A 26,399-nucleotide genomic window follows, 5' to 3' on the forward strand; every position below is an offset into this window, starting at 1 on the left:
AATTGAGGTCTGCGTGGGGGTACGCACCACCTCCTAGGACCAAGCCTGGAGCAGAGATGTTTTCTGTGTGCTCCAGTGACAATGTTTTGGGTATGCTGGGCTGAATACTTAGAGTGTTTTTGCACGTTTATTTTTTAATGTAACTACTAGAACTGCAATGTCACCTGGGTGGTTTTCATTTCACCCCTCCTGGGCAGCACCATTCTAGAACATACCCCGCAGGTTCCTGCCTCAGTCATTCCTTCTCTCCGGGCGATTTCCCCTTTAGCTGCCTGCAGGACTCAGTTCCTGACTTTCTGCAGATCTTTGTGCAAACAGGCTCAGGGAGGCATTTCCTGGTCAGTTACAATGCATGTCCCCCCTCCCTTACTACTCTGTTCTGTCACTGGATTCCTGAGCATGCCCCCCTGCAGGGACTTGCTGTGTCCTGGCTCACATTTGTTTGTAATGTGGCTGTCGCCCAGCTCCCTGCCTGGATGTGGAGCTCCCCGGGACTGTTCCACCTGCATGGCTCTCATTGACAGGTGCCAGAAAGGCGGACGTGAACAAGGGTCCAAACTCCTAAAACAGAAAGCCCACACGACTTTGTCTCTTGCCTATGCCCAGCTTCCTGGCTCAGGTGAGCAAGCAACTGAGAACCGGGGCTGGAAGACCAGCCAGACCTGGATACTTGGTGAACGGCACACCCATGACCGTGGTCCCAGTGCCAATTGTCGGTACTTGTCCCCAGGAGGAGAAGGGAGCAGATCTGAAGGACACACGGCATATGTGGGGAGTGGCACTTTACACTCACTTCATTATGGCGTCTCACTTAATCCCCATCCTGCCTGTGACAAACTGATGACAGGGAGGTAAGAACAGTCAAGACCACACTGTCCCTGCCTGGGGGATTCAAATGGAGGCCAGTGGACTCAGAGCCACCAAGTCTCCATCCCAAAGTCATCTTGTACCCTTTAAGACTCAGGTTTTGGTGCCTTCAATCTCCTTCCAATGCTGGTCATACTGTGGCCAATATGGGGAGACGGACAGAAACCCTCCAAGTACTCAGCAGCGTGAATCTTGCCTTCCTCAGATTAGCAGATCATCAACGCACGGCTCGTGAGGGCGATGGGCCACATTTCCATTTTTAGCAGTTGATTTTTGACACATCAGAGAAATGAATCATTATCACGTAATCACGTCTCACTTGGAAAGGTACAAATTAAAACAAGGTGAATGCTGATCCCTGGCTCCCACAAGAGCTGGGTCATTAAAACCATGAAAGAAGAAATGGAACGCTGCCCTCACGGCCGTTTCCAGCACCCATGCCAGCCTGCGGTCCGCACCAGGGGCTCCCACCACCAGCCGAGGCAAACAAAGCGGAGAGCCCCATGGTCTCCGTAAACTGATCCTGGGTTTCTCGTTAGGGAGATAACGCAGGTGAAGTATGTGGCACCATGCCTGGAGCATAGGTGCTTATGAACGGCCTGGTGATGAGGGTGCTGGTGACAGTGACAGTGGTGGTGATGATGGTGCGGATGGTGATGTCATGGACTGAATGTTTGTGTTTCCCGGAGGCTCAAATGTTGAGATCCTAACCAACAGTGGGATGGCAGGAAGAGGTGAGTAGGTCATGGGGTGGGGTCCTCATAGACAGTGCTAATAACCTTTTGAGAAACCCTGGAGAACCCCCTCGCTCCTTCTGCCATGTGAGGACACAGCAAGAAGACACCACCCATTAGCCAGACTTCACCCAACACTGAATCTTCTGGTACCTTGATCTTGGACACCCGGCCTCCAAACTATGAAAAATAATTGTCTGTTGCTTAAGTCAACCAGTATGTGGTATTTTTTCTATGGAAATCAGAAAAGACTAAGACAGGGCGTGGTGATGGTGGTGATGATGGTGGTGGTGATGATGGTGATGGTGGTGATGATGGTGGTGGTGATGATGGTGGTGGTGATGGTGATGTTGGAGGTGATGATGGGGTAGTGATGATGGGATAGTGATGATGGAGGTGATGATGGTGGTGATAGTGATGATGATGGAGGCGATGATGGTGGTGGAGGTGATGGTGATGCTGGAGGTGATAGTAATGATGTGATGATGATGGTGGTGGTGATGATGAAGAGAACTAATTTCAGTACCCCGCTGAGATCTGTTAGTTTCCCTGTTAAACACTGAGAGTGGTATTTTGAGGCCACCTCAAGACCAGAGCCAGTGTAGAAGTGGGGAACGAGAGATCTGGGAACAAGGCGTCTAGGATGAAGTTAGGGAACAGCATGTCTCACCTAGCTGGGGGTTTGCTAGGTGAAGAGAAGATTCAAGGAGAAGAGTGGGGGGTCTCTGATTGGGCACGGAGAGTTTTGGGGGCCTACATGATGTTCCCATGGAGTTGCTCTGTAGGGAAGTAGACACCTGGGTCCAGAATTCAGGAGAAAACTGCAGGGAGACACGGATTGGGAGCCCCCAGAGGAGAGTGGACATTGACACCACCTCCCCTGGAGAGAGTCTGCGGTGAGTCCATGGTCAAGGACCGCACCAGGAGCACCAGCCTTCAGACCCAGGGAGAGGAGCTGGGGAGGAGCAGCCGGGTTTAGGGAGAGGAAAAAAAATGCAGAATTCGTGATTTGGACAAAAAGAAGAGCTTCACAGAAATCTACAACAGCTGCTAAAGCCATTCAGTTCCTCACTCAGTTCTGCACATTCTGGTGAATTGTTAAAAGAACTAAGGTAAATCCAGGAAATTGCTCTTCTTTGGATTTGGCTTCCAGCCATTTGACCATTCAGCGCATTGACTTCTGATGAATTGGCTTTGCTGCCTGCATAGCTACGGGCGGAGGATCGGACCCTGGGCAGTGAACAGCATACGCTGAAGCTCCAAAATAATAAGGTGCTGAGCTTGCCCCAGGGCCTTCCTGGGCCCCTGAGATTGGTTGCTTCATCAAACATTCCTCAAATTATCCCGGTTTTAGAGTGCTGCCTGTTCCCGGGGTGGAGGTTACCTGCCTCTCCTGAGGGCAGAGGCTTGGTGCTCATGTGCTGGGTTCGCCAGTGCCTCCCTGGGCCTCGGAGGTTGCCTGCTCCATAGCAGGCACGCGACAATTGTGCAGGGTACATAGCTGAACAAAAGGTGGCTGTTCCTCTCTGTGACAGGAGTCCTTATTGTCACCTGTAGCCTACTGGAGGGTTAAAACTTCTGGGGAGATTGTAAAATGACCAGAGTTCTCTGTAGCCCCTCCGGTGAGAGGTACGGTCTCCTTCTCCACCCCGGGACTCTGGGGTGGCCTTCTGACTTGCTGTGGCTCAGATAATGCAGCAGAAGCCCCCCCTCCCCCGGCCTGAGCTCAGGCAGTTTTGCACACTTCCTCTTCTTCTCTGTACACAAACAGTCAGACTAGGTGATGACAGACATGTGACCGTGTCACCCCACTCATGCCACACCAACGATTGAGCCCACTTTAAGTTAGCTGGTCTCCGACCAACTGCTGATTGAACACACAAGGATTCTGGCAGAGATCAGAAGAGTTTGACTCACAAAAGCAAAACCACCAAGTTGACACATAGTCTTGGGAACAAGAACAACAGGCTGTGATTTAACCCAGTAGGTTTGGGGATTATTTGTTACACAGTGACAACTAACTGATACAAATTCCTTTATGAGCTCCCTGAATTCATCCTACCAAGTCTCTCCATACCAAGACCCACTTGACCACTGGGCCACATCAACAGCTCTATTTTGTATCTTATTTAGAGACAGGGTCTCACTGAGTTGCTATTGCTGAGGCTGGCTTTAAACTCGTGATCTTCCTGGCCTCTTCAGCATTGTTGACCATATCTAGACTGGTACCAGAAGTTGCCTGTAAAACAATATCCAAGTGTGGGGCTGAGCTGGGGAGCCCAACCAGGCTGCAGGCAACAGCACATCACATTGTTGAATTTATCTGCTTAGTATTCAGGGCTTAGAATGATTTTTTTAAATCAAACACAGAAATGAATCTACGTCTGAATCAGAAATGGATCTGTCTTTAACTACGGTGCACGTTTTCCATGGAGGTAGACATTGGGTTAGAGGAGAAGCAAGAAACCTTAAATCTCACAGTGGCTTGTGGAAGTTAAAAGCTCACTTTGGACAAAAATGTTATTTCTTGGTATGCAATTACAGAGAAATTAATTTCAAACGACCAAAATTATGAACCACTTAGTTAATTAATATAAATCAAGTAGCTTAAGTGATTTGATTAAAATCAATCTCCATTAAATTTAAATTTTAAACTTTCATCCTTGGGGTCAATAATGAAGAAACAATTGAGAAACAATGATCCCCATTTACATAGCTATTCTATGTATCTGTCTATCGTCTAAGTGCAGACAGATGTGTTGTAAAAGGCTGGGGCTCACTTTCCCCTTCCCTTCCTCCCTCTCCCTTCTTTCCCTCCTACACCCCTCTGAGGTCAGGCCACTCGGATGGATCCTTGCTAACGGTCCACCTGAGTAATCGCGTGCAAGTTGTGTAACCTTTTCCATCTGTAAAATGAGGATGATAATAACATTTACCTTATAAGATGCTCTGAAGATTAAGTGGAATAATTCACATAGAGGTTCTGAATAATACCTATGACATTGCAAGTGCTTATTGAATCCTCCCTGGTGTTATGTTAGAGTGTTAATCATGATCCTGTCTGGCTGCAGAGGAGGGGCATTTATTTCCCTCTCGGGTTGTGGTCATGTGTTGAATTTTCTGTTATGTGCATGCATCGCTCTTGTGAGTTGAATTGCACTGCACGTTGGAGCCCCAGCCTCTGGTACCTGTGGATGTGGCCTTATTTAGTCAAAGGGTCTTTGCAGCAGTGGCCAAGTGAAATTGAGGCCAGAGTGAAGGACGATGTTCACACAGAGAAGGACCATGGCCCATGGAAGGCAGGCTGGGCTGGAGGGGACTCTCCCTGGAGCCTTCTGAGGGAGCCTGGCCCTGATGGCCACTTGAGTCTGGACCTCAGCTTCCAGATCTGTGGGGGAACACACGCTAAGGCACCCCGTGTGTGGTGGTCTGTGATGCCATCCCTGGGAAATGAACGCAATCGTTTTTGCAAAAACAAAACAGTCAAACAAGCAAACAAAACCCAGTTGGTGATGAACAAAGAAAATCTTTAAAACTAGAAGACGTGAGGACCTATTTGAATGAGTTGATCTGCTACATGCTGGCTCCTGAGTGTCCCTCACAGACAAATCTTGTAGTCATTGCCCAGGTGGTGCTGCTGGGAGGTTATGGAAAGTTCAAGAGGGGGCTGAGTGGGAGGGTTTGGTCACGAGGTGTGCTCTGCCGGGGGCTGGGGCCCTTCATCTTCCTCTTCCACTCCTGCCTTGGGATGTGATTTTTTTTTTGTTCTTCCCTGTGCTCTCACCATGATGCGCTGCCTTGCCACAGGCCCAGAGTAAAAGGTCAACCAATCATGAACTAGAACCTCCAGAACTGTGAGCCAAACAGACCTTTTCTCTTTATAAGTTGCTCATCTCAGGTATTTTGTTATAGTGGTGGAAAGCTGATTAACACAGATGGCAAAAAAGCCTTAGCCCCAAGCTCTGCTCTCCTTGCTCCCCTTACCCTAATTCAATTATCCCCCATCTTGCCTTGCTCTGGATCCCTGTGGACTACAAATGTGGGCCTCCAGTCCTCTGGCTGGTTCCTGAGCTGGCTGATAGAGCCACTGGCAGGATACGGGAGGACTGGAGGAGAGGGAGGTTGGGGCCTCTCTCTTCTGGCGGCCTGTCAATGTCATGGCAGTTCTGCTCATGAGCAGACTCCTCTCCAATCACTGCTCCTAGAGGGCAGCTCTGGGCACAGCAGGGCCTGTCTCCAGGCCCCCATCTCACCAGCTGTGAGATCACAGATCCAGCCTTGCAGGTGTGACAGAATTAAAAGGAATAATGTATGAATGACGTATATACAAATTCTGGGCCCTCAGCACAATTGGTTTCCCCTCCCGGGGCTCCAGTGAACAGGGTTCTCCCTCAGGCCACCTCCCCTGTGGACTCCTCCTGGCAGGGGAGTTTCCACGTCCTCCCTCAGTTGGCGATGAGCACTGCATTCAGTTAGCTTCGAGCAGGGCGTGGTTTGACCATCCCATCCCAGACGCTTCCCCTGGGTCTGCTGGGCCCGAATCTTCCCTTCAGGATCTACCAGGACCCACTGTGCGCGCAGAGCCAGGCTGGGCTCTCACGTCCTCTGGGAAGAGGGGCTCCTCTCAGCCTTCACGTGGGCCAGCCGCTGACACTTAGGAGGGCTCCTGTTCCCGTCCCTCCTCTGTGGCCACCTGCTTCAAGGGCTTCACAGTGCCAGGCATACGTGGGGTCAAGCTGTCCGTAGTGGACCTCTGACCCTGCGGCAGGGACACTGTCTCGCTCAGCCTTCCTCTCCACTCCTGGTCCAGGCCCCTGGCATGGGGGTGGAATAAGGACTTGGCATATTGGGTCTTTGTTCCTGGTTTCTGGCACAGAGCCCCCGAAGCCGAGGACTGTCCCCAGGAACAGGAGTGACTTTGGCTATTCACAAGGGGCCCCTGAGGCAGAGGTGGCCGTGCTTAGAGGAAGGAGGGGGAAGGGCTGGAGGTGGATTCGATCACCAATGGCCAGTGATGGAATCCATCATGTTTACTCATGAAGCCTCCACAGAAACCTCAAGACCACGGGTGGGGTCTTCCGGTTGGTGGGCCGCCGTTGGTGCCGGGAGGGGCACACCTGGAGGCCTCAGGAGCTCGGCAGCCCCCCACGGGTCTCTGATCCTGGCGGTTCCTGGCCACCCTGTATAACCAAGCTGTGACCTCAAGTAGAGACATCCCCACATTCTGTGAGGCATCCTCGTACGTTAACAAACCTGGAGGGGGACCTGGGAGTCCCCAAACTCAGGACAGAAGCATGGGTCACCTGAGGACCCCAATTCTGACTGACATGGGGACTTGCAGGATGAGCCCTTCAACATGTGGAGTCCACGGTCCCCCTGGGCAGGCAGCATTGGAATCCAAGTGACCGGCCCTGCTCCCTGTTGGTGCTGGACAACTGGAGACCTGACGAGCAGTCACGACATGTACGTGGTGTCCAAAACACCCACACTCAGCGTCACCACACACCACACAATAAGAACTGAGCACGTGCGTGTGGAAGGGTGCAGGAAACGCACCACCACCTGTGGAGGCGGAGCGGGCATCAGGTGCTGGCATCCAGGGTAGAATTAAAGCCACCTAATGTTAACTTATCCTTTGCAAATGGGTTATGTTTGCAAGGGCTCAACATTCTCAGTTCTAAAGAAGAGCTGCAGCTAAATGATTAAGATACAGAGTCAACTATTTGAGGAAAAAAGAGCAAAAGATACATCACTCCTGTTCCTGGGAACAGTCCACGGCTCCTAGTCAATCATCTGCAGAACCCAGCACATCTGGTGACCTTCAGATGACATCAGAATGTGCATCCAAGAACTGGACCACTGAGGATTAATGATTATTTTAGTGCCCACCTGTCTGTGGCTAAGAATACACTTCTTTCAATTTCCTGTATAAGTCCTTAGCTTGCTCTTGTCCTCTAAGAGAGTCCTTAGCACCACAGTCTGGTTGTTTTCTTTTTTTTTGTTTTGTTTTTTTATTCTAACTTGTTATACATGACAGCAGAATGCATTACAATTCATATTACACATAGAGCACAATTTTTCATATCCCTGGTTGTACACAAAGTATATCCACACCATTTGTATCTTCATATGTGTACTTAGGGTAATGGTGTCCATCTCATTCCACTGTTCTTTTTTACCCCCATGCCCCCTCCTTCCCACATCCCTCTGCCCTATCTAGTATTCATCTATTCCTCCCATGCCCCCACTCCCAACTCCACTATGAATCAGCCTCCTTATATCAGAGCAAACATTTGGCATTTGGTTTGTTGGGATTGGCTAACTTCACTTAGCATTATATTCTCCAACTCCATCCATTTACCTGCAAACGCCATGATTTTATTCTCTTTTATTGCTGAATAGTATTCCATTGGGTATATATACCACATTTTCTTTATCCATTCATCTACTGAAGGGCATCTATGTTGGTTCCACAGTTTAGCTACTGTGAATTGTGGTGCTACAAACATTGATGTGGCTGTGTCCCTGTAGTGTGCTGTTTTTAATTCCTTTGGGTAGAGACCGAGGAGAGGGATAACTGAGTCAAATGGTGGTTCCATTCCCAGCTTTCCAAGAAATCTCCAAACTACTTTCCAGAGTGGTTGCACCAATTTGCAGCCCCACCAGCAGTGTACGAGTGTGCCTTTTCCCCACATCCTCGCCAGCACTTATCGTTGTTTGTGTTCTTGACAGCTGCCGTTCTGACTGGGTGATCAGCTAGCTCATTGTGAGAAAGTTCTTTTTCTGCCATCATCTGCGTCTTGGTTTCTGATGTGTGGCTGCCAACTGAACTTTGTACAGTAAGGAAGTGAGGGACACAGCTCCGTGAAGTGGCCTAGATATCAAGGAGCTGAGCACAGCAGCCGTTGCAGTACTGGCAGCATGAATCCAGGGCCCACACAGGGGGACTGTCTGGTTCTAGGATAGACTGGAGATGCAGTCAGAGCTGATCTGGTGAGGATGAGAAGCGTCCTTGCAGTGGCCGAATAGAGTGGTCTGCGTGGGCGGGGGTGGCAGGGTGTGCAAAGGCTGGGATCACGCAAGTGTGTGTGTGTGTGTGTGTGTGTGTGTCAGCTGCCTCTAGCTCTGGGTGGCTGGAGCTCAGGGAGAATGCACAGGTGCACAGAGGGAGAAGGGGTAGGTGGGGCAGTCAGAGACAGATCCCAAAGGTCCCTTATGTCTTTGCAGAAAAAATCCACATGATAAACAGGAGTCTCTTCTCAAGCCAGGCCTTGCTGAGAGGAGCTTGGCATATCTCCTGGAGTGCCAGGACCTAATATGCACCTTTATGATCACAGTGACTGACCACGGTCCCACTCACTGGCTTGTTCTCCCCTTGGGGGGTTTAGTGTGGGCAGCTAGTCAGGCCATAATAAGATTTTCCAAACTAGAATTGACAGGCATTGGCAATGACCTCCTTGTCCTCAAAGGAAAGGCTCTTCCACTGGGCCTCATCTGACACTTCTCCGCCCCTGCCATGGGGTTATACACACCAATAAAACATGGCAGGAAACTGCCTTCCTTCTTCCCCTGGCCCTAGTTTTAACTCCCTGCTAAGTCTTCTTACACTGAACTGCTCCCCAGGGAAGCTCGGGCAGATGCCCGGCTTCCCTCCTGGAGGCCCACTCAATCATGAGGGCAGCCCCAAACCATGAGGAGTCTCGGCTTCCACCACTGGCTTCTCCCAGCCTCACTGGTCTGCTCCTTCCTGTCCAGTTTGGAGGATACAGATGACCTCACAATCCAAGCAGCAGCTTCCCCCAGACAGGTGCTTTTGCAGGGCCTCAAGCTGTGGACTCTCAAGGTGAGTTTGAAGATGCTCTTGACCCAGCCTAACCTTGTGGTGAAGGTCGCGGCTAGCTGGGGCGGCCTGGCTGCCGGGTGAACACGGGGGACTTGGGAAGTGGAGGGCAGGGGCTGACAGCTGATCTGTGATTGTGGGGTGCCGGAGCCTTCCCTGGAGGGAGTCCCCTCAACTCTGTGGGGACTCAGCACGTGGAGCCCTGGAGATGCAGCCCACCCTAAGGGTGATAAGGACTTTGCAAACACCCAAGGGGAATTCATTATCCCAAGGATGGGGAGGCTTGAGAAGACACAGAAGGCAGAGCTTTGTGGTCTGGTCAGCAGAGCACCTTGGGCAGGCTCGTGGATGCACCTGGCTTCCTTGTTGAACAGGTAGGCAGGAGGGAGGCCAGGCTTTTCAGGGAGGCACAAGGCGGACATTGATTGTTCTTGGGAAAGCAGCTGCTGCAGACCAAGGTAGCCTGAAAGCTCTGAAACCAGGCCGTGAGAGGGGAAGTCTCTTTGCACCCGTGACCTGCACTCACCCCAAGGCGCATGACCCTTTGCAGGGGCTGGTAAGGGGCCAACCTCAGCCAGGTGGGTCTTGCTGGGCACCACCCAGATGTCCTCTCAGTGGATGTCGGATGAAGCCAGTGTAGCTGTGGTATTTTAGCTGCCCCGGGGGTCTTACCACATCTGGCCAGGTTTGAGAAGCCCTGTACTAGCTAGGGTGCTGTACTTTGGAATCATGCACTGTTAGAAAATCCTGAACCTGCATCTGACCCCCAGAGATTGTGACTTGCCTAACTTTCGATGCAGCCTGGGTATTAGGCCTTTAAAAACTTTTCTAGGTGATAGAACCATTTTTGAGCAATATAACTCTGGCCTAAGTGGTTTTATTTGTGGTTCCATTGACATCAACTTCATTTTATTTCTGACAGTTTTATTGGCTATTTCCGCTGCCTGAATTCCTTCATGTGTCCCTCATGTAATACCTCACTCTCACTACTTCTGAATGTCAGAATCAAAGGACTGCAGAGTCAATTTTTTTTTTCTGTAAAAGTAGATAATCTCTGTAACAGAGATTTTTCAGAGAAAATCTCATACAGATTTTCTTCTGTATGAGACTTTTTGGGCCACACATGGTCATTGACATATATCCTTTTACTTCATTTTTTTTTTGGTCTTTGAGACCTAACATGCAAAATAGGCCATGGACTGGATCTTATCTGCTTTGGATGGTAGTGAGTTCCCTATCAATAGGAGCAATCAAGCCATAGCTGGACAAATTCATGACCAGGAAACCATAGCTGGAACTTAAGCTTCTAGTCCAATGAATGACTGGACTAGAAAATCTTCTGGCCTCTTCCAAACTTGAGACACTTGAATTCTAAATCACTCCAGACCCTGAAATGCTCCCTCATTTTCTGAGTGACCTCTGGGGTCCCCTCCAGCTCTGACATTGTTCTCCTGCTCTGTTCTGCCTCTGTTTGTTTTGAAGCTCAGCATGCATGGGCATAGCCATCCATCCACACAAAGTGCTGTGATTTTGGGGTCTGGTTTAATAGACAAAGACCAAGGGCTGCCTCTGGCTTCTGTGTTGAGACAACACATGAAGCAGTGGTGGTTGGAGACTGTGCTGGTCAAAATGATTTACATTCACAAACAGCGTGAAAAAAACAAGGGAACAAATCAACTCAGACAAACCAAGATGCGCCAACAATAGAATCCAGTGACATCATAGTGGAAGGAATGTCAGAGAAGGAGTTTAGAATGTACGTAGTTAAACTGATCTGTGAGGCAAAGGGCGATGTAAGGAGTAAAAATCAGAGATAAAATTCAGGAGGTAAAAGATTACTTCAATAAAGATAGTGATTCTGAAAAGAATTCAAGCAGAAATCCTCAAAATGAAGGAATCAATAAACCAAATTCAAGATTCAATGTAAGGCATCACCAACAGATTAGACCGCTTGGAAGACAGAACCTCAGGCAATGAAGACAAACTATATAATCTTGAAAATAAAATTGACCACACAGAATGTTAAGAAACCATGAACAGAACTTCTAAGGATTATGAGATAACATGAAAAGACCAAATTTAAGATTTATTAATACAGATGAAGGCATGGAGCTACCAACCAAAGGAATGCACAATATTTTCAATGAAATAACACCAGAAAATGTCTCAAACATAAATAATGAAATGGAAAATCAAATACAAGAGGCTTACGGACCCCAAGTATATAAAATTACAAGGGACCCACACCAAGGCACATTATAATAAGAATGACTAACATAGAATTTTAAAGGTTGCCAGAGAAAAACAACAGTTATTCTTTAACACTTTGAAGGAAACTAACCTGGATCTCAGCTGATCTCTCAACCCAGACCCTCAAAGCTAGGAGGTCTTGAAATAATATATACCAAGCGCTGAAAGAAAATGGATGCCAGCCAAGAATAATATCCCTAGAAAAATTAAAATTTGAAGATAAAATAAAAACCTTCCATGACAAAAGTTAAAACAATTCACAACAAGAAAGCCTGTGCTACAGAATATTCTCAACAAAATATTCCATGAAGATGAAGTTTAAAAAAGTGAAAACCAGCAAAGGGAGTAACTACATTAAAAGAATAGTCAATCAAAGAGAAACTAATTCAAATTATAAACCAGATATAACCCAAATGCCTTGGAATACAAATCATATCTCAATAATAACCTTGAATGTTAATGGCCTAAACTCATCAATCAAAAGACATAGACTGGCAGATTGGATTAAAAATGAAACCCAACAATATGCTATCTCCAAGAGACTCACCTCATAGGCAATCCACAGACTGAAGGTGAAAGGATGTGAAAAAGCATATCATTCACATGGGACACGTAAATAAGCAGGGGTTTCTATACTCATATCAGATAAAGTGGACTTCAAGCTGAAGTTAATCAGAGAGGACAAAGAAGTCCATTTCATACTGCTTAAGGGAATTATACAACAAGACATAGCAATCATAAGTATGTATGCCCCCAAACAATGTATGCATCTACATACATCATACAAACCCTTCTCAATTTCAAGAATCAAATAGACCACAACACAATAATACTGGGTGACTTTAACACACTTCTCTCACTACTGGATAGATCATTTATACAAAAACTAATCAAAGAAACTATAGAACTAAATAATACTATCAATAATTTAGACTTAACAGATATATATGTAGAATATTCCATCCATCAATGAGTGGATATACTTTCTTCTCATTAGCACACAGGATCCTTCTTTAAAATAGACCATATATTATGTCACAAAGCAACTCTTAGCAAATACCGAAAAAAAAAAAAAAGTAGAGCTAATACCCTGCATTCTATCAGATCATAATGGAATAAAATTAGAATTCAATGATAGAATAAAAAGTAGAAGCTACTCTAACACCTGGAGACTAAATAATACACTAATGAATGATGAATGGATAAGAGAAAAAATAAAGGGTAAATTTGAAAAATACTTAGAGATGAATAAGAATAGTGATACAACTTATCAAAATCTCTGGGACACTATGAAGACAGCGCTAAGAGGAAAGTTCATTGCATTGAGCTCATTCATTAAAAGAACAGAAAGTCAGTGAATAAATGACCCAGTGATCTAACATTACATCATAAAGCCCTAGAAAAAGAAGAACAAATCAACAATAAAGCAGTACAAGAGATGAAATAATTAAAAACAGAGCTGAAATCAATGAAATGGAAACAAACAATTGAAAAAATCGACAAAACAAAAAGTTGGTTCTTTGAAAAAAATAAAATTGATTAACCATTAGCCACATTAATGAAGAAAAAGAGAAAAAACTCAAATTATTAAAATCTGTGATGAAAAAGGAAATATCATTATAGACACTACTGAAACATAAAAGATAACCAGAAACTATTTTTAAAATTTATACTTCAATAAAATAGAAAATCTTGAAGACATTGACAAATTTCTAGAGACACATGACCTACCCAAACTGAATCAGGAGGAATATATAATTTAAACAGATCAATTTCAAAAAATGAAATAGAAGACACCATCAAAAACATACCAATTAAGAAAAGCCCAGGACCAGATGGATTCTCAGCCAAGTTCTACAAGACCTTCAAAGAAGAACTAACAATACTCCTCAAATTATTCCATGAAATAGAAAAGGAGGAAACCCTTACAAACCCATTCTATGAAGCTAGTATCACTCTGATACCAAAACCAGACAAGACACATCAAGGAAAGAAAACTTCAGCCCAGTATCCCTCATTAATTTAGATGCAAAAATTCTCAGTAAAATTCTGAAAAATCATATACAAAAACATATTTAAAAGATAGTGTACCATGATCAAGTGGGGTTCATCTGAAAGATTCAAGATTAGTTCAACATATGGAAATCCATAAATGTATTTCATCACATCAATAGACTTACAGACAAGAATCACATGATTATCTCAATAGATGCAAAAAAAAAAGCACTTGACAAAATACAGCATTCATTCATGTTCAAAATACTAAAAAATTAGGGATAGTAAGAACATACCTCAATAGTATAAAAGCTATAATGCCAACATCATTCTAAATAGAGAAAAATTGAAAGCATTCCCTCTAAAAACTGGAACAGGACAGAGATGCTCTATTTCACCACGTCTATTCAACATCATCCTTGAAACCCTAGCAAGGGCAACCAGAAGAAAGATATTAAAGAGATACAAATAGGAAAAGAAGAACTTAAACTATCCCTATTGCCAATGATATGATTCTATATGTCGAAGATTAAAAAAAATTCTACCAGAAAACTTCTAGAACTAATAAATGAATTCAGCAAAATAGCAGGATATAAAATCACCACCCATAAATCAAATGTGGTCTATATATAAGTGATGAATCCACTGAAAGAGAAATCAGGAAAACTATCCCATTCACGATAGCTTCAAAAAAAAAAAATGGGGAATCAATCTGATGAAAGAGGTGAAAGACCTTTACAATGAAAACTACAGAACACTAAAGAAAGAAATAGAAGAAGACCTTAGAAGATGTAAAGGTCCCCCATGCTCTTGAATAGGCAGAATTAACATTGTCAAAATGGCCATAGTACCCAAAGCATTATGCAGATTTAATGCAATTCCTATTAAAATTATAATGACATTCTTCATAGAATTAGAAAAAGCAATCATGAAATTCATTTGGAAAAATAAGAGACCCAGAATAGCCAAAGCAATCCTTAGCAAGAGAAGTGAAGCAGGAAACATCACAATACCAAACCTTAAATTATACTATAGAGCCAGAGTAATAAAAATGGCCTGGTATTGGTACCAGGCAGACACATAGATCAATGATAGAGAATAGAAGACAAACCCACATAAATACAGTTATCTCATACTAGACAAAGGCGCCAAAAACATACATTGGATAAAAGATAGCCTCTTCAACAAATGGTGCTGGGAAAACTGGAAATCCATATGTAGCAAAATGAAATTAAACCTCTGTCTCTCACCATGCACAAAACTCAACTCAAAGTGAATCAAGGACTTAGGCACTAGAACAGAGACCTTGTGCCTAACAGAAGAAAAAGTAGGTCCAAATCTCCACTATTTCAGCTTAGGAATTGACTTCCCTAACAAGACTTCTAAAGTGCAAGAAGTAAATTCAAGAATCAACAAATGCTTATAAAAAAGAATCAATTTCCAGTCCCACCAGCAATGTATGAGTGAACCTTTTCCCCCACATCCTCACCAATATTTATTGTTGCTTTTATTCTTGATAATTGCCATTCTGACTGGAATGAGATGAAATCAGACTAGTTTTGATTTGCATTGTTCTAATTGCTAGAGATGTTGAACATTTTTTCATATATTTGTTGATCAATTCTATTTCTTTTTCTGTGAAGTGTCTGTTCAGTTCTTTAGCCCATTTATTGATTGGGTTATTATCATCTTTTGGTATTAAGTTTTTTGAGATCTTTATATATCTTGGAGATTAATGCTTTACCTGAGGTACAGGTGGTAAAGATTTTCTCCCATTCTGTAGGCTCCCTCTTCATGTTATTGATTGCTTCCTTTGCTGAGAAGAAGCTTTTTAGTTCAAATCCATCCCATTTATTGATTCTTGATTTTACTTCTTATGCTTTACTACAGTGACACAGACATATCAATGTTTATAGCAGCTCAACTCATGATACTTAAACTATGGAACCAGCCTAAGTGCCCTTCAAAAGTTGAGTGGATAAAGAAAATGTGGTGTATACATACACAATGAAATATTACTCAGTCTTAGAGAAGAATGAAATTATGGCACTATCCAGTAAATGGATGGAGCTGGAGAATATTATGCTAAATGAGATAAGCCAATCCTAAAGAAGCAAAGGCTGAATGTTTTCTCTCATATGTGTATATTAATTCTCAATAAAGGAGAGGGGATAGGGAAGAATAGAGGTACTTTGGAATAGGCAGAGGGGAGTGGAGGGAAGTGAGGGGGTTTGAAGTGGGAATGACAGTAGAATGAATCAGACATTATTGCCCTATACACATACATGATTACATGACTGGTGTGACTCTACATCATGAGAAGTAATACTCCATTTATGTATGATGTGTCAAAATGCATTCTACTTTCATGGATAACTAGTTAACAAATAAAAAATAATCACACACTTAAAAACAAACAAAAAAAGGCAACATACAACAGATTAAGACAGGAACAGATGTGAACATGTGAAGGAAAGCTCAGGGCAGTGCCTGGATTCAAGTTCTTATGCTTTGTAGTGGAATGAAAGGAACAAGATTTTAAAGATCTGGGTTCAAATCCCAAGTTCAAAGCATACTAGCTGTTCCATGCTAGGGGAGCCTTGCAACCTCTCTGGACTTCAGCATCCTCCTTGTAAAAGGAGGGGTTGGCCCTGATTTGCAAGGCTGTCATGCAGTCTAGGGTGACGGATGCAGGCCAGCCAGGGCAGCGTGTGGGCTGAAGTCAGTGCTCAAGAACGCTCAGTGCCCTGATGCCGGAGTGAGTGGAAACTGAGCAAGCCTGGCCAGGACTCAGCAGAGGGCAGGACAGGGCTGGGCACACCCAAGCCCCTGCCTCCAGTGGAGCTGATCACTCTGGGTGACCCTGTGGGCTCAGCACCTCTGCTGTCCACACCTTACTGCCCTCCGCTGTGGCAGCATCTGCCTGGCCCCTTCTCTCAGAGTTCCCTGGTCATAATTAAACCATCCACACACCCTTGCTGAGGACCTTCTAGATCTCAGGCCAGTGCTGAGCTTCTTGGGAAGGTGGTATTTGTCGCACAGACCCTGCATCTAGGTCAGGCCAGGGGACGTGCTGGAACAGGAGTGGACGAGAAGGGTTCCCTACTGGATAAGCAGACTATGAGACCCCAGGGCTGGCAGAGCCAGAGATCAACAGGAGCCTGGACTCAGGCCACCCACCTGCCTGGGGCGACAGCCACGGACGGTCACGTGACTAGGAAACGGCTGTCTGCTGTGCTGAGCCACCACCGCTTGGGCACACGTTTTCATGCTACAGTGACTAATACGAGCTGCTCAAGTGGCTCAGAATTTAGATTACACGTAGCAAGCATTCAAGGCACATTGCTTGAGTGTGCTACTAAGGATTACTGTTCTTGGTCAGTGGCCTTGGGATTTTTAAAAATATGTATAATGTATATTTTTTTCATTGTAAGTATCTTTATTTTTATGTGGTGCTGAGGGCTGAACCCAGTTCCTCACACGTGCCCGGTGAGCGCTCTACCACTGAGCCCCAGCCCCAGTGCCTTGGGATTGTTTTTAAGTGAGTAAGTTTGGTTAGAAGTCCCAAGACCCCCCTTCAGGTTGGCAGTGAAGGAGCTCCCGGCCGAGGGGGGAAGGAAGGTCGATGTTAGGGCTTCACACATGGAGTTCACCTACCTCCCTGCCTCTGCCTGCTGTCCCCTCCCCCAGGTGCTCAGCAGAGCCTGGAAATCCATGTGAATGGATCGAAACCTTCTTGCTGTTCTCTCTCTAATGAAGAATTGAACTAGCTCCACTGACCCCTTTGCTACATGCGACCGGTGTCGTTGGCTTCACCTTTTTTTCTGATGCTATTAAACCCCAGCAGCCTCTTCTTGGAGCTCCAAGGATATCACACAACGGGGGACCTTTGGTCTCCATGCCCCCCCTCCCCCGAGGCTTCATTTTGGAAGATCCTGTCGCCAGGTCAGGCTCCACCGTTCACCTGCTCACAACAGCTATGGCCCCTTCCAGCCTTCCCTCAGTTATTTCATTTAAAAGACCTTTATGAAGCACTTCCTCAGTCCTGGGCACAGTTCTAGCTTCTCAGGACAAGATTAGGATGGCAGACAAGGCCTCTCGTGGACCTGTTTTCTATTAGCGGGAGACACGCTGTGGTCTAGGCACTGCGACTCCTGAATCCACAGCTAATCCCACGTGAGCCGCTGCACATCCACCTGCTGTTCTCTGTCCACCTGGGAGGTGGCTTCTGCTGCCTCGGCATGGTATGGATGTGTGCAGGTGCCCGCTGCCCTCCCCAACCACTGCATCACCACTCTGCCACCTCATTATGCCACCCAATGTCCTGGACAGGGACAAATTCTTTTCATCCATCACAAACATGACAGAATCTAGAACATGAGGACCATGAAAATCAGCAGCACAAAGACAGAAGTTCAATCCCATTGGTTTTGATGGAAAGTTGGTCTTTTCATCAACAGAGAAATAAAAACCAAGAGCCACGAACATCATCTCCTGGAGAGAGCTCACAGCCATGTCAGACCCTGCCCTGGCCCACCTTCTCACCCTACCTTGACCTCTATGGAGGCCTCTGCTGGACGTGGACACAGGGCCAAGGAGTGGCACAGCCCTCGGTAGCATTCCATCCTGTAGATGGACACACCAATGCTCAAGAAGAGGAAGGAGTTTCCCAATGACCCGTGGCCAGGAAATGGCAGTCCTGACCAAGCGGGGCTAGGATCCTCCACGTCCCAGACTCACACAGGCCCCACACAAGGTGGTGCTTAGGGCTGAGCCTGCTGCCAGGCAGCACCCTCACCTGCTCACTCCTGAAAGTCACCTCTGCCTCTGCCTCCTCTAAATGGCCAGGGTCTGAAGTGAGTTAACACACCTAGTGTGCGTTAGTCCAGTGTAGACACCTCATTGTTCTCTCCTCCACACTAACCACGACTTCTCCCTGGGCAGAGCGCACCTCAGCCAGGTTTGGTTCACCACAAACCAGCCCTGGGTCTGGCCCACAGTCCTCAGAGAGCTGTCGTTGTATACGGTGCTGTCCACTCACCTCTGGTCAGCACTTGCTGGCCCTCTCTGGGTGGAATGAAGGCAGCCCCCTGTTTACTAAGGCCCAGGGGAAGGCAGGGCCCCATCCTTCCCCTGCCCGGGTCCTGGTTTCCCCATCTGTGAGGCCAGCCCTCTGCTAGCTGCAGTCACGAGCCTAGGGCCAAGTGTGAGGCAGAGGGGGCTTACCTGGGCCACTGCAGAAGGCGGCGATGACGGCCAGGATGCACACGATGCTCAGGTAAGGGATCCAGGCGGCATGGTCCTGCGGGAGGATATGCGATGCAGGCTGGGGACGAGGCCGGGTGTGACAGGAGGACCTGGCCCCCCTCCCGCTCAGTGCATCTGCATGACCACCACAGGCAACTGTGTGTCCCATTTTCAACATCCATGACATGGAGACAATGAGGACTACTCAGAACATCTCATCCACTGGCTTCCCACCCCTGGAGGAGCAATGAGATGGCGCCGGCAGAGTCCCTAGAGCCCTGGGCACAGGAACAGCTCCGCTGACTGAGGGTGCTGCCTGAAGCAGGCAGTGGGAGAATGTTTACGGTCATCACACGCAAAACAGTCCTCTCAATTGTCCCTCTCATTACCTACAGCACCACACTGGGACCCTGCCATCCTGTGAGGTAGGAGGGGAGCTTATCCATACCGTGGAAGGTGTCTGGATGGGCTGCCACTTATCTGGCTGGGGAGTGGCCCTGGAGGCCAGGGTGGCCAGTAGGAGAGCTCTGGACCCTTGTGAAGCAAGACTTGGAGCCCCTGAGCATCTGATGCGGCAGCAGGAAGACCCTGCCCAGCACCTTGCCCCTGTGGCTTTTCAGAACCTCTGAGGTCCAGGAGCCTGCCTGGCCACCCTCACTGAGGACAACCTCGGGCCTGGCCATGGGAGGGAACCAACCTGCCAGAAGTCCCCTCCTCCTGCTGGTCAGCACATTCCCTATCGCCTCCCCTCTGAAGGTCCCTTGGACCCCATCATGCTACAATCGCCTCTTCTAGACACGCTGGGACCTTGGGACATCTGGCCGATGAGAAACATGTATCACTTCAACACTGAGATTCATTCTAGAAAAATGCCAACAGATGCTGCTTGCTGCCAACAGACTGGCTTAGATATCAAGTAAGTGCCCAGTTAATGTGAGCTGCCCTGAACGGCACAGGGGTCAGTGGGGCTTGAACCCAAGACTCTGGATCCATCCCCAGCTCTGCTCATTTGTCTACGTGCCTGCTGGGGGCTTCTCACGTCCACAAAAGGAGAAAACGATAAACTCACAAGGATGAAGAGCATCGCCATCTGTCCTGCAAACCGTGTGTTCAGCAAGCATTTGTCTCATTCAACCCCTGCAGCACCTCAGGGTATAGGGACAAGGGTTGCATTTTAGAGATGAGGCCCCAAGAGGGGCAGATAGGGTGGGTGGCTTGCCGAGTCTCGGGGTGAGCAAGTGGGAAAGCCAGGATTCACACACAGGTGGTCCAGCTCCAGGGCCCCTGCGGGTGACTCCAGGCTACAGGGTGGCAATGGAGAGGTACTTAATGGCGCCCTGTGCTGGAAGGGGCATCCTAGGGTCATCTGTGCAATCTCCTCTATCCCACAGATGGGTAAACTGAGGCTCAGAGGGTCATATCTTGCCCAAGATCACACAGCTCATCAGTGGCCATGACAGGACCAGAGCCAGGTCTCTGGTGACCACTCGGCTGCTCTGGAGCTGACCCCTCGGGAGGGCTGTATCACAGGCAGCCTGGAGGCAGACGGGCTCTGCAGACCAAAGGACCCAAGGTGCCGAAGCCAGGAAGGAGCTCCAAGCTGACCTCCCCCGAGGTGGCAGCTGCACCCACTCACCTGCAGCACCAGCGTGACCGTGAGGGCCCCGAAGAAGACGGCCATCAGCCCAAAGCCTCCAATGAGGAGGGGTCTCCGTCCCAGGCGCTCGATGACCAAGCCCTAGTCCAGGGGGAGAGAGAGAGAGAGAATGAGAGCTCGCTCTTATTCACCTTCACAGCAGGAGGAGGGAAGCGGCCCTGAGAACCCGTGTGGGCCATGGTTCAAGGCTGGCTTTGACCCTGACACAGCCTGGCCTCGTCCTCCATGGCCACAGCCGGAGGAGCAAGGGTGTTCATGACAAAGAAAGGAGGGAGAGAAGCTTCCAGTGCCCGCATGGGTCAGCAGTCTCTCTCCTGCTCTGCCTCAGGGAAGGATGTGGCCACCGCAGCCCTTCCCCCTGCAGAGCCAGCCTGCCACCAAGGCCCCTGCTCTGCCCCCCATGGTGTAGCTTTCAGAGGGTCAGATCCTGAGGCTGGGCACAGGGCAGCAGGGCCTGGAGAAGGTGCTGTCCTTTGCTCCTCCCGCAAAGTCTGGAGGGTCAGTTTCCCAGAGGCCTGGGCCTTTATCTGGCAGGAGAACCAAAACACCTCCAACAAGGGTGTCTGGAGGGGCGGGGGGTTAAACGAGACTGCCCGCGGCACACACATTAGGTACTCTGATTATGTCGGGGGCCGTCCTCCCATCCCCATATCACAAAAAGAGAAGAGAATCAGAAAGGTGAAGTAACGCATCAGATGCCACACAGCTGGGAAGTGAGAGAGCCAGGAACTGAATCTCGGTTGTCTGTGCAGAAATTCATGGTTTGGCTCACTGAGCAATCTGGCACGGCTTCTTGGAAGAGGCAATAGCTGGCAGAGAGGGAGGGAGCTTGTCAGGCAGAGGGGCAAAGGCCTGGCGGCTAGGAGCCGCTTCCAAGAGGGCCATCTGGCTTGGACAAGGAGAAGCCAAGCACGTCAGCCTTCCAGCGATGGTCAAAAGCCAGGGCACTGAGATGGACAGTTGCAAGCTGCCCCAAAGCCCTGGGGGCCTCTCTCCCAGGGAGGCTCACTGCAGGGACATCAGCGCCTCTGACTTTCCCTCTTGCCCCACGCCCTGCTCTGAAGAGGTGGGTGATGAGACATTATCTGGGCAAATCTGTGTTCTCCTGAGCTCAGCAGGGCCTGCCGTTCTGCCTGGTGAGCGGGCACCGAGTGGTGAGTGGCAGCTGCCCATCTGAAGGACATGGCTCTGTGGGCCGCTTAGAGGCCAGACCACCAGGCCACCTGGTGCTTCTGGGGCCACAGACCTCCCAGTCACTGAAGCAAGGCATTGAGGGGACAGGAGGGTGTCTCTGGGGCAGAAAGTCAGGGCGAGGAGGAAAGCAGGCCTGGCTGATGGACACCTGCAGGGAAAGGACTTCCTCTCCGAAAGGCTTGGCTCAGGGCGGAGCTGACCCAGGCCTCCAGACTCAGCCCTCTGAAAATCTGGGCCAACAGGACAGCATAGGCAACGTCCAGAAGTACCTGGGTTCTAGTCCTAACCCTGCACTAGCCGTCCCTGCATAAGGATGGTGACTGAGCTTATTTAAGCCTCAGTTTCCCCACCTGAAAAGTGGGAATGGAAGCACCCTCTTTGCAGGGGCTGAGATCAGAGGGAGAGAACGCACAGTGGCTGAAGTAGGCTCCTGGCCACAGGGGCTTCCAAGGCAGGGCAGAAGACGAACTCTTCCTGTAAATCAAGGGGTCTGGCCTCAGCTCTTGCCTCTAGCTGTTTGTAAGGCCTTGAAAAAGTTGGTCAACACTTTTGTGAATTAATTTCTCCTATTTTCTGATGCCAATGCATTTAGTCTAGATAAAAATAGTTGGTGGCTCTTTACTGAGCACCTATGTTTGAGGCAGGCATGCATCAATTAATTTAACACCTGCAATAACTTTACAAAGTAGTTCCTATTAATCATCTCAGTATATGGATAAAAATCCTGAGGCGCAGAGACTTTAGAAACTTGTCCCAGGTCACATAGCTCGTAAGTGGCAAAGTTGGGATCATTCACAAAGTCCTTTCTGATTCTTGAGACATTAAGATTTCCCAAACTAGATGTAGACAAAGCCACTACTTTGTAATATCCCACTGTCCCTGTCCCCCTGGACATCCAACTCCTGAGCACGGAGACGAAGAGTGCTCAACCATCTGCTGGTGCGCCTCTCTCCCGCCCCCTGGCATCCTTCCACACCTGAAGGCCAGGACCTTCCTCCTGCTCCCCAGAACCTGAGGAATGCCTGACAGTAGGTGTCAAGCCAACACTTGCCGATGGAGCGAGTGCCTATCCCTGCATTCTTCATTGTCAGGCCAGGGGACGTGTGGAGGCCAGAGAGGACAGAAGGGAGGAGAGGTAGGAGATGGATGCATTGGCGACCCCCCTGAAGGTGCTGGGGAGGGTGCTCTGGGTCCTTGCTTCCGGATCTCCTGTCTTTTGCCGGCTCAGCCCTGATAGTCGCTTGGCCTTGTCCCTGTGTGTGCATCTCCACACCATGAGGACACGCATGTGGAATGTGAGCTGTTTTAGCCAGCCTTTCACTGGTGTGACTAAAGGACCCAACACCAGGATGACTGTAAAGGAGGAAAGGTGTGTCTAGGGGCTCAGGGTTTCCGAGGTCTTAGTCCCCAGAAGGCTAGCTCGGCTCCTCAGGGCTCAAGGTGAGGCTGAGGCAGAGTGTGTCAGGGGAAGCAGCTCACATGGTGGTCAGGGAGCAGAGGGGTCTCCACTTGCCAGACACAACATGTACCCAAAGCCACGCTGCAATTCCCACTCCTCCAGCCACAGCCCACCACTTCAGTGGCCACTCAGCTAATCCTACCAGGGGATTAATCCGCTGTCTGGGTTAAGGAGATAGCCCAGTCGTCTCTCTGAACCTTCTTGCACGTCTCACCCGTGAGCTTTTGTGGATACCTCATCTAAACCATAACAGGGGCTCACCTTGTCCAGTATGACCTCAGCTTAACCAGTGACATCCATAATGACCCTGCTTCCAAATCAGGTCACATTCTGAGGTTTGGGGACTTCAACAAGTGAATTTATGGAGATAATTCAACCATAACTGGCATTATGAAGTATCTGCTTGATCACATTTACTGAGCATCTGTTCTGTGCACAGATCTGGGAATTATCGCCCTGTTCTCACAATAACACCTAGAACTGTTATTACCTCACGTTCCCAAGGAGGAAAAATGGGACTCAGAGAGGCCACGCATCTGGCCCAAGGCTACCAACTGGGAAGTCAGAACCACAGAGCCTAAACGCTCCACCACTTAGCTCTGCCACCTCTGCCCACTTTCTCCTGGCCCATGTGCACGATCCCACGTCCTGAGCCTCAGGCGTGAACTCTGAAGGCTTTCACTTTGAAATGGGATTTGCTGGGAGCGGGTGGACTGCGGGCAGCGAGTCCTAGTAAGGATTTACTGCCTTCAGTCCTAGGGCGCAGCCCCCCATCTCCATTACAAACGCCTCCTGCCATGAATAAGAGGGACTCCTGTGAACTCCACCCCCGCCCCACGTGGCTGCTTGGTCTGGAGGACACTCGCTGGACGGCCACTGCTCAGGAGAGTAATGCCGCACAGAAGACTCAACCTGGAGTAGCAGTCATCCCACAGGGTGGCAGTTAGTGCATCTGCCAAGCTGCCAAGTGACAGCCTCAGCCAGAACAAACCGCGGTTGGGATGCAAGTGTTCCCTCCTCAATGTCCCCAGCTCAGAGCCAGCACATTGAGCTGTCAGAATTTCAGTGAGAATGAAAAACACTGAGAGTTCCTTTTTGATAGGCGGTTAACTTGAAAGGTCAGATGATTTGGGAACAAGGTCAGCAGCACTTTGAAATAGCAAGGGATCCGCTGGGTGCTGACCGTCAGGGAGGAGGGAGTGGCCTTCACACCCTTGGATCTAGTTTCCATGGCAACCGGAAGGCAGCTCCTATTGCTGCAATGACCACCAACTTATTAGCCTAGAACAACCCACGTGTAGCATCCCCCAGGGAAAAACATCACTGAGTTAGCAGCCTGGTCCCTCCTGGAGATCTGTCTCCACCCCCTCCTGGCTTCGAGAGGTCCCCAAGTTCCTCGGCTCCTGAGGGCATCTTCCAAGGCCGCGATGGCCTCCCTCTTGCCTCAGCTTCCAGGGTCCCGCCTCCTTCTCTTCTTGACCCTCCTGTTCTCTCTTAAGAGAACCCGTCATAACCCCGAGGCCACCCAGACATCCAGGATGACCTCCCTATCTGGAGATCCCTAACTTGACCACATTTGCAAGTCCCTTTTTGCCATGCAAGGGGACATAGTCGCAGCTTCCTGGAGTTCGGATGTGAACTTCTTTGGGAGCCAAAATTGTGCCCACCACAGATGGCCACAGTCATGCACATTTTGCAAATGAGCAAGTAGAGTCAGAGATGCCAGGCAGTTAGTTTCCCAAGACCTCTCAGCTGGTAAGTGAGGATCGGGATTTCATTCAGAGTTGCTCAGCAGGAGCGTCCATCCCAAATCCCAGCACTGTGCTGCATGGGGTCTCGGGGTGTCCAGGGCTGGGGAAGGAGTCTCCATGGACTGCTCTTACCTGCCCTCGCCTCTCCAGGTCCTTTAGAAACTGCCCAGTGCACTCCCCTTCTCCCTAGTCCTGGGGCTCCCTCAGCCCCAGGCTTCCTGGTCCCCTCCTCCTCCAGGGAGCCTTCCTGGAGCTCCGCGCAGGAGCTGACTCAGTGTTGCATGCAGTCGTTAGTTATCTGTTCCAAGTCTTTCTCTCTAGATCTCCACAACTTGAGGGTGACCCCTAGTCCTTGTAGAGGGACACTAGGGTGACTGTGAAGTGGACAGGTTCCCTGGTTACATGGCTCCACCCCCAGAGTGAGGAAGTTGTTGCTCCCCCCTCAGGGTCCACAGAGCTGTGCCCTTGAAGGCACGACCTCATTCCACCCTGGGTCATGCCGCCTCCATTGGATTGTGAGCTCCTACAGGAAGGTGCCATGGCAGTGACCCTCTTTGACCCCAGCACAGGTCAGCAGCTGGACTTGAGCTGCCGATGGGCACCATCACGAACCTTCCCAGGTCCAAATGGCTGAGATCCACTGTGGAGCCACTTGGAGGAGGCACAGGGGCTGGAAGGAGCACCCTCCAGAGTCCAGGAGAGTCCTGAGCTTAGTCCCTCCTCCTCTCCGGGGGGGTGGAGCTGTTGACCCTCCCTTCTGGTACTTCCAAGGAATTCTCTCAAATCAGCTGTTAACAAGGAGGAGGACGATCTGCTGGCCAGAGGGGGGCTGGAAGGAGCGGCTTCTGGAGTCAGGAGTATTGGGTTAGAATGACTCCAGAAGAACAAGGAGCAAGATAGAGTGAAGTCAGTCAGAAATAGGACCAAGAGCTTTGCCTGTTTGCACCGGCATCAACACCCTCAGCTCCATCTGGGGAGCAGCCCCCTGGAGGAGGCATGGCTCTCTGGTTTAGTCCTTGCTCCCTCCCCAGGTGCTGTGTGCTAAAATGCAGGACGCAGACCCACCCAGTGAGACCCCAGGGACTTGAGCAGGCATCAGGAGGGAAACGGGCTCAGAGAGTTTGTGCTCATGGTTCGTGAAGCTGGGACTTCAATCCAGTCTGGCCGGATTCCAAAGCCTGGACAATTTCCTCCTAGTCTCCGGATTCTACCAGGACCTCCCCCGCCCCCATCCCCGCAAATATTACTTAGCATACACTGGTGGAGAAAGAGTGGGGTTCCAAGTCTCCGCTCTGAGCACTGTTACCCACCTGGCCCTCCCCGGCACGGGGTTTGCCCTAAACTCCTACTTGTCTGGGGTGACCAGGTGACAGATGATGATTGTGGAACTTTTTGAAAATCAGGG

The 26,399-nt window shown here is 48.9% G+C and overlaps 1 protein-coding gene across 7 annotated transcripts in view; it reads right to left on the reverse strand.

Moving 5' to 3' along the window:
• Slc2a9 (solute carrier family 2 member 9) overlaps window positions 1-26,399 on the reverse strand; it is a 141,259-nt gene that overhangs the window by 22,354 nt on the left and 92,506 nt on the right. For all 7 annotated transcript variants that reach the window (XM_048784180.1, XM_048784179.1, XM_048784178.1 and 4 more), the window contains 2 exons: window positions 20,570-20,671; window positions 18,913-18,988 (listed from right to left, as the gene is read on the reverse strand). In XM_048784180.1, the coding sequence (XP_048640137.1) occupies window positions 18,913-18,988; window positions 20,570-20,671 (178 nt within the window). The remainder of the gene's footprint in view (window positions 1-18,912; window positions 18,989-20,569; window positions 20,672-26,399) is intronic.

The sequence above is a fragment of the Marmota marmota genome, unplaced genomic scaffold (genome assembly GCF_001458135.2).
Source record: "Marmota marmota marmota unplaced genomic scaffold, marMar, whole genome shotgun sequence".
In the NCBI taxonomy this organism is placed as follows: domain Eukaryota; kingdom Metazoa; phylum Chordata; class Mammalia; order Rodentia; family Sciuridae; genus Marmota; species Marmota marmota.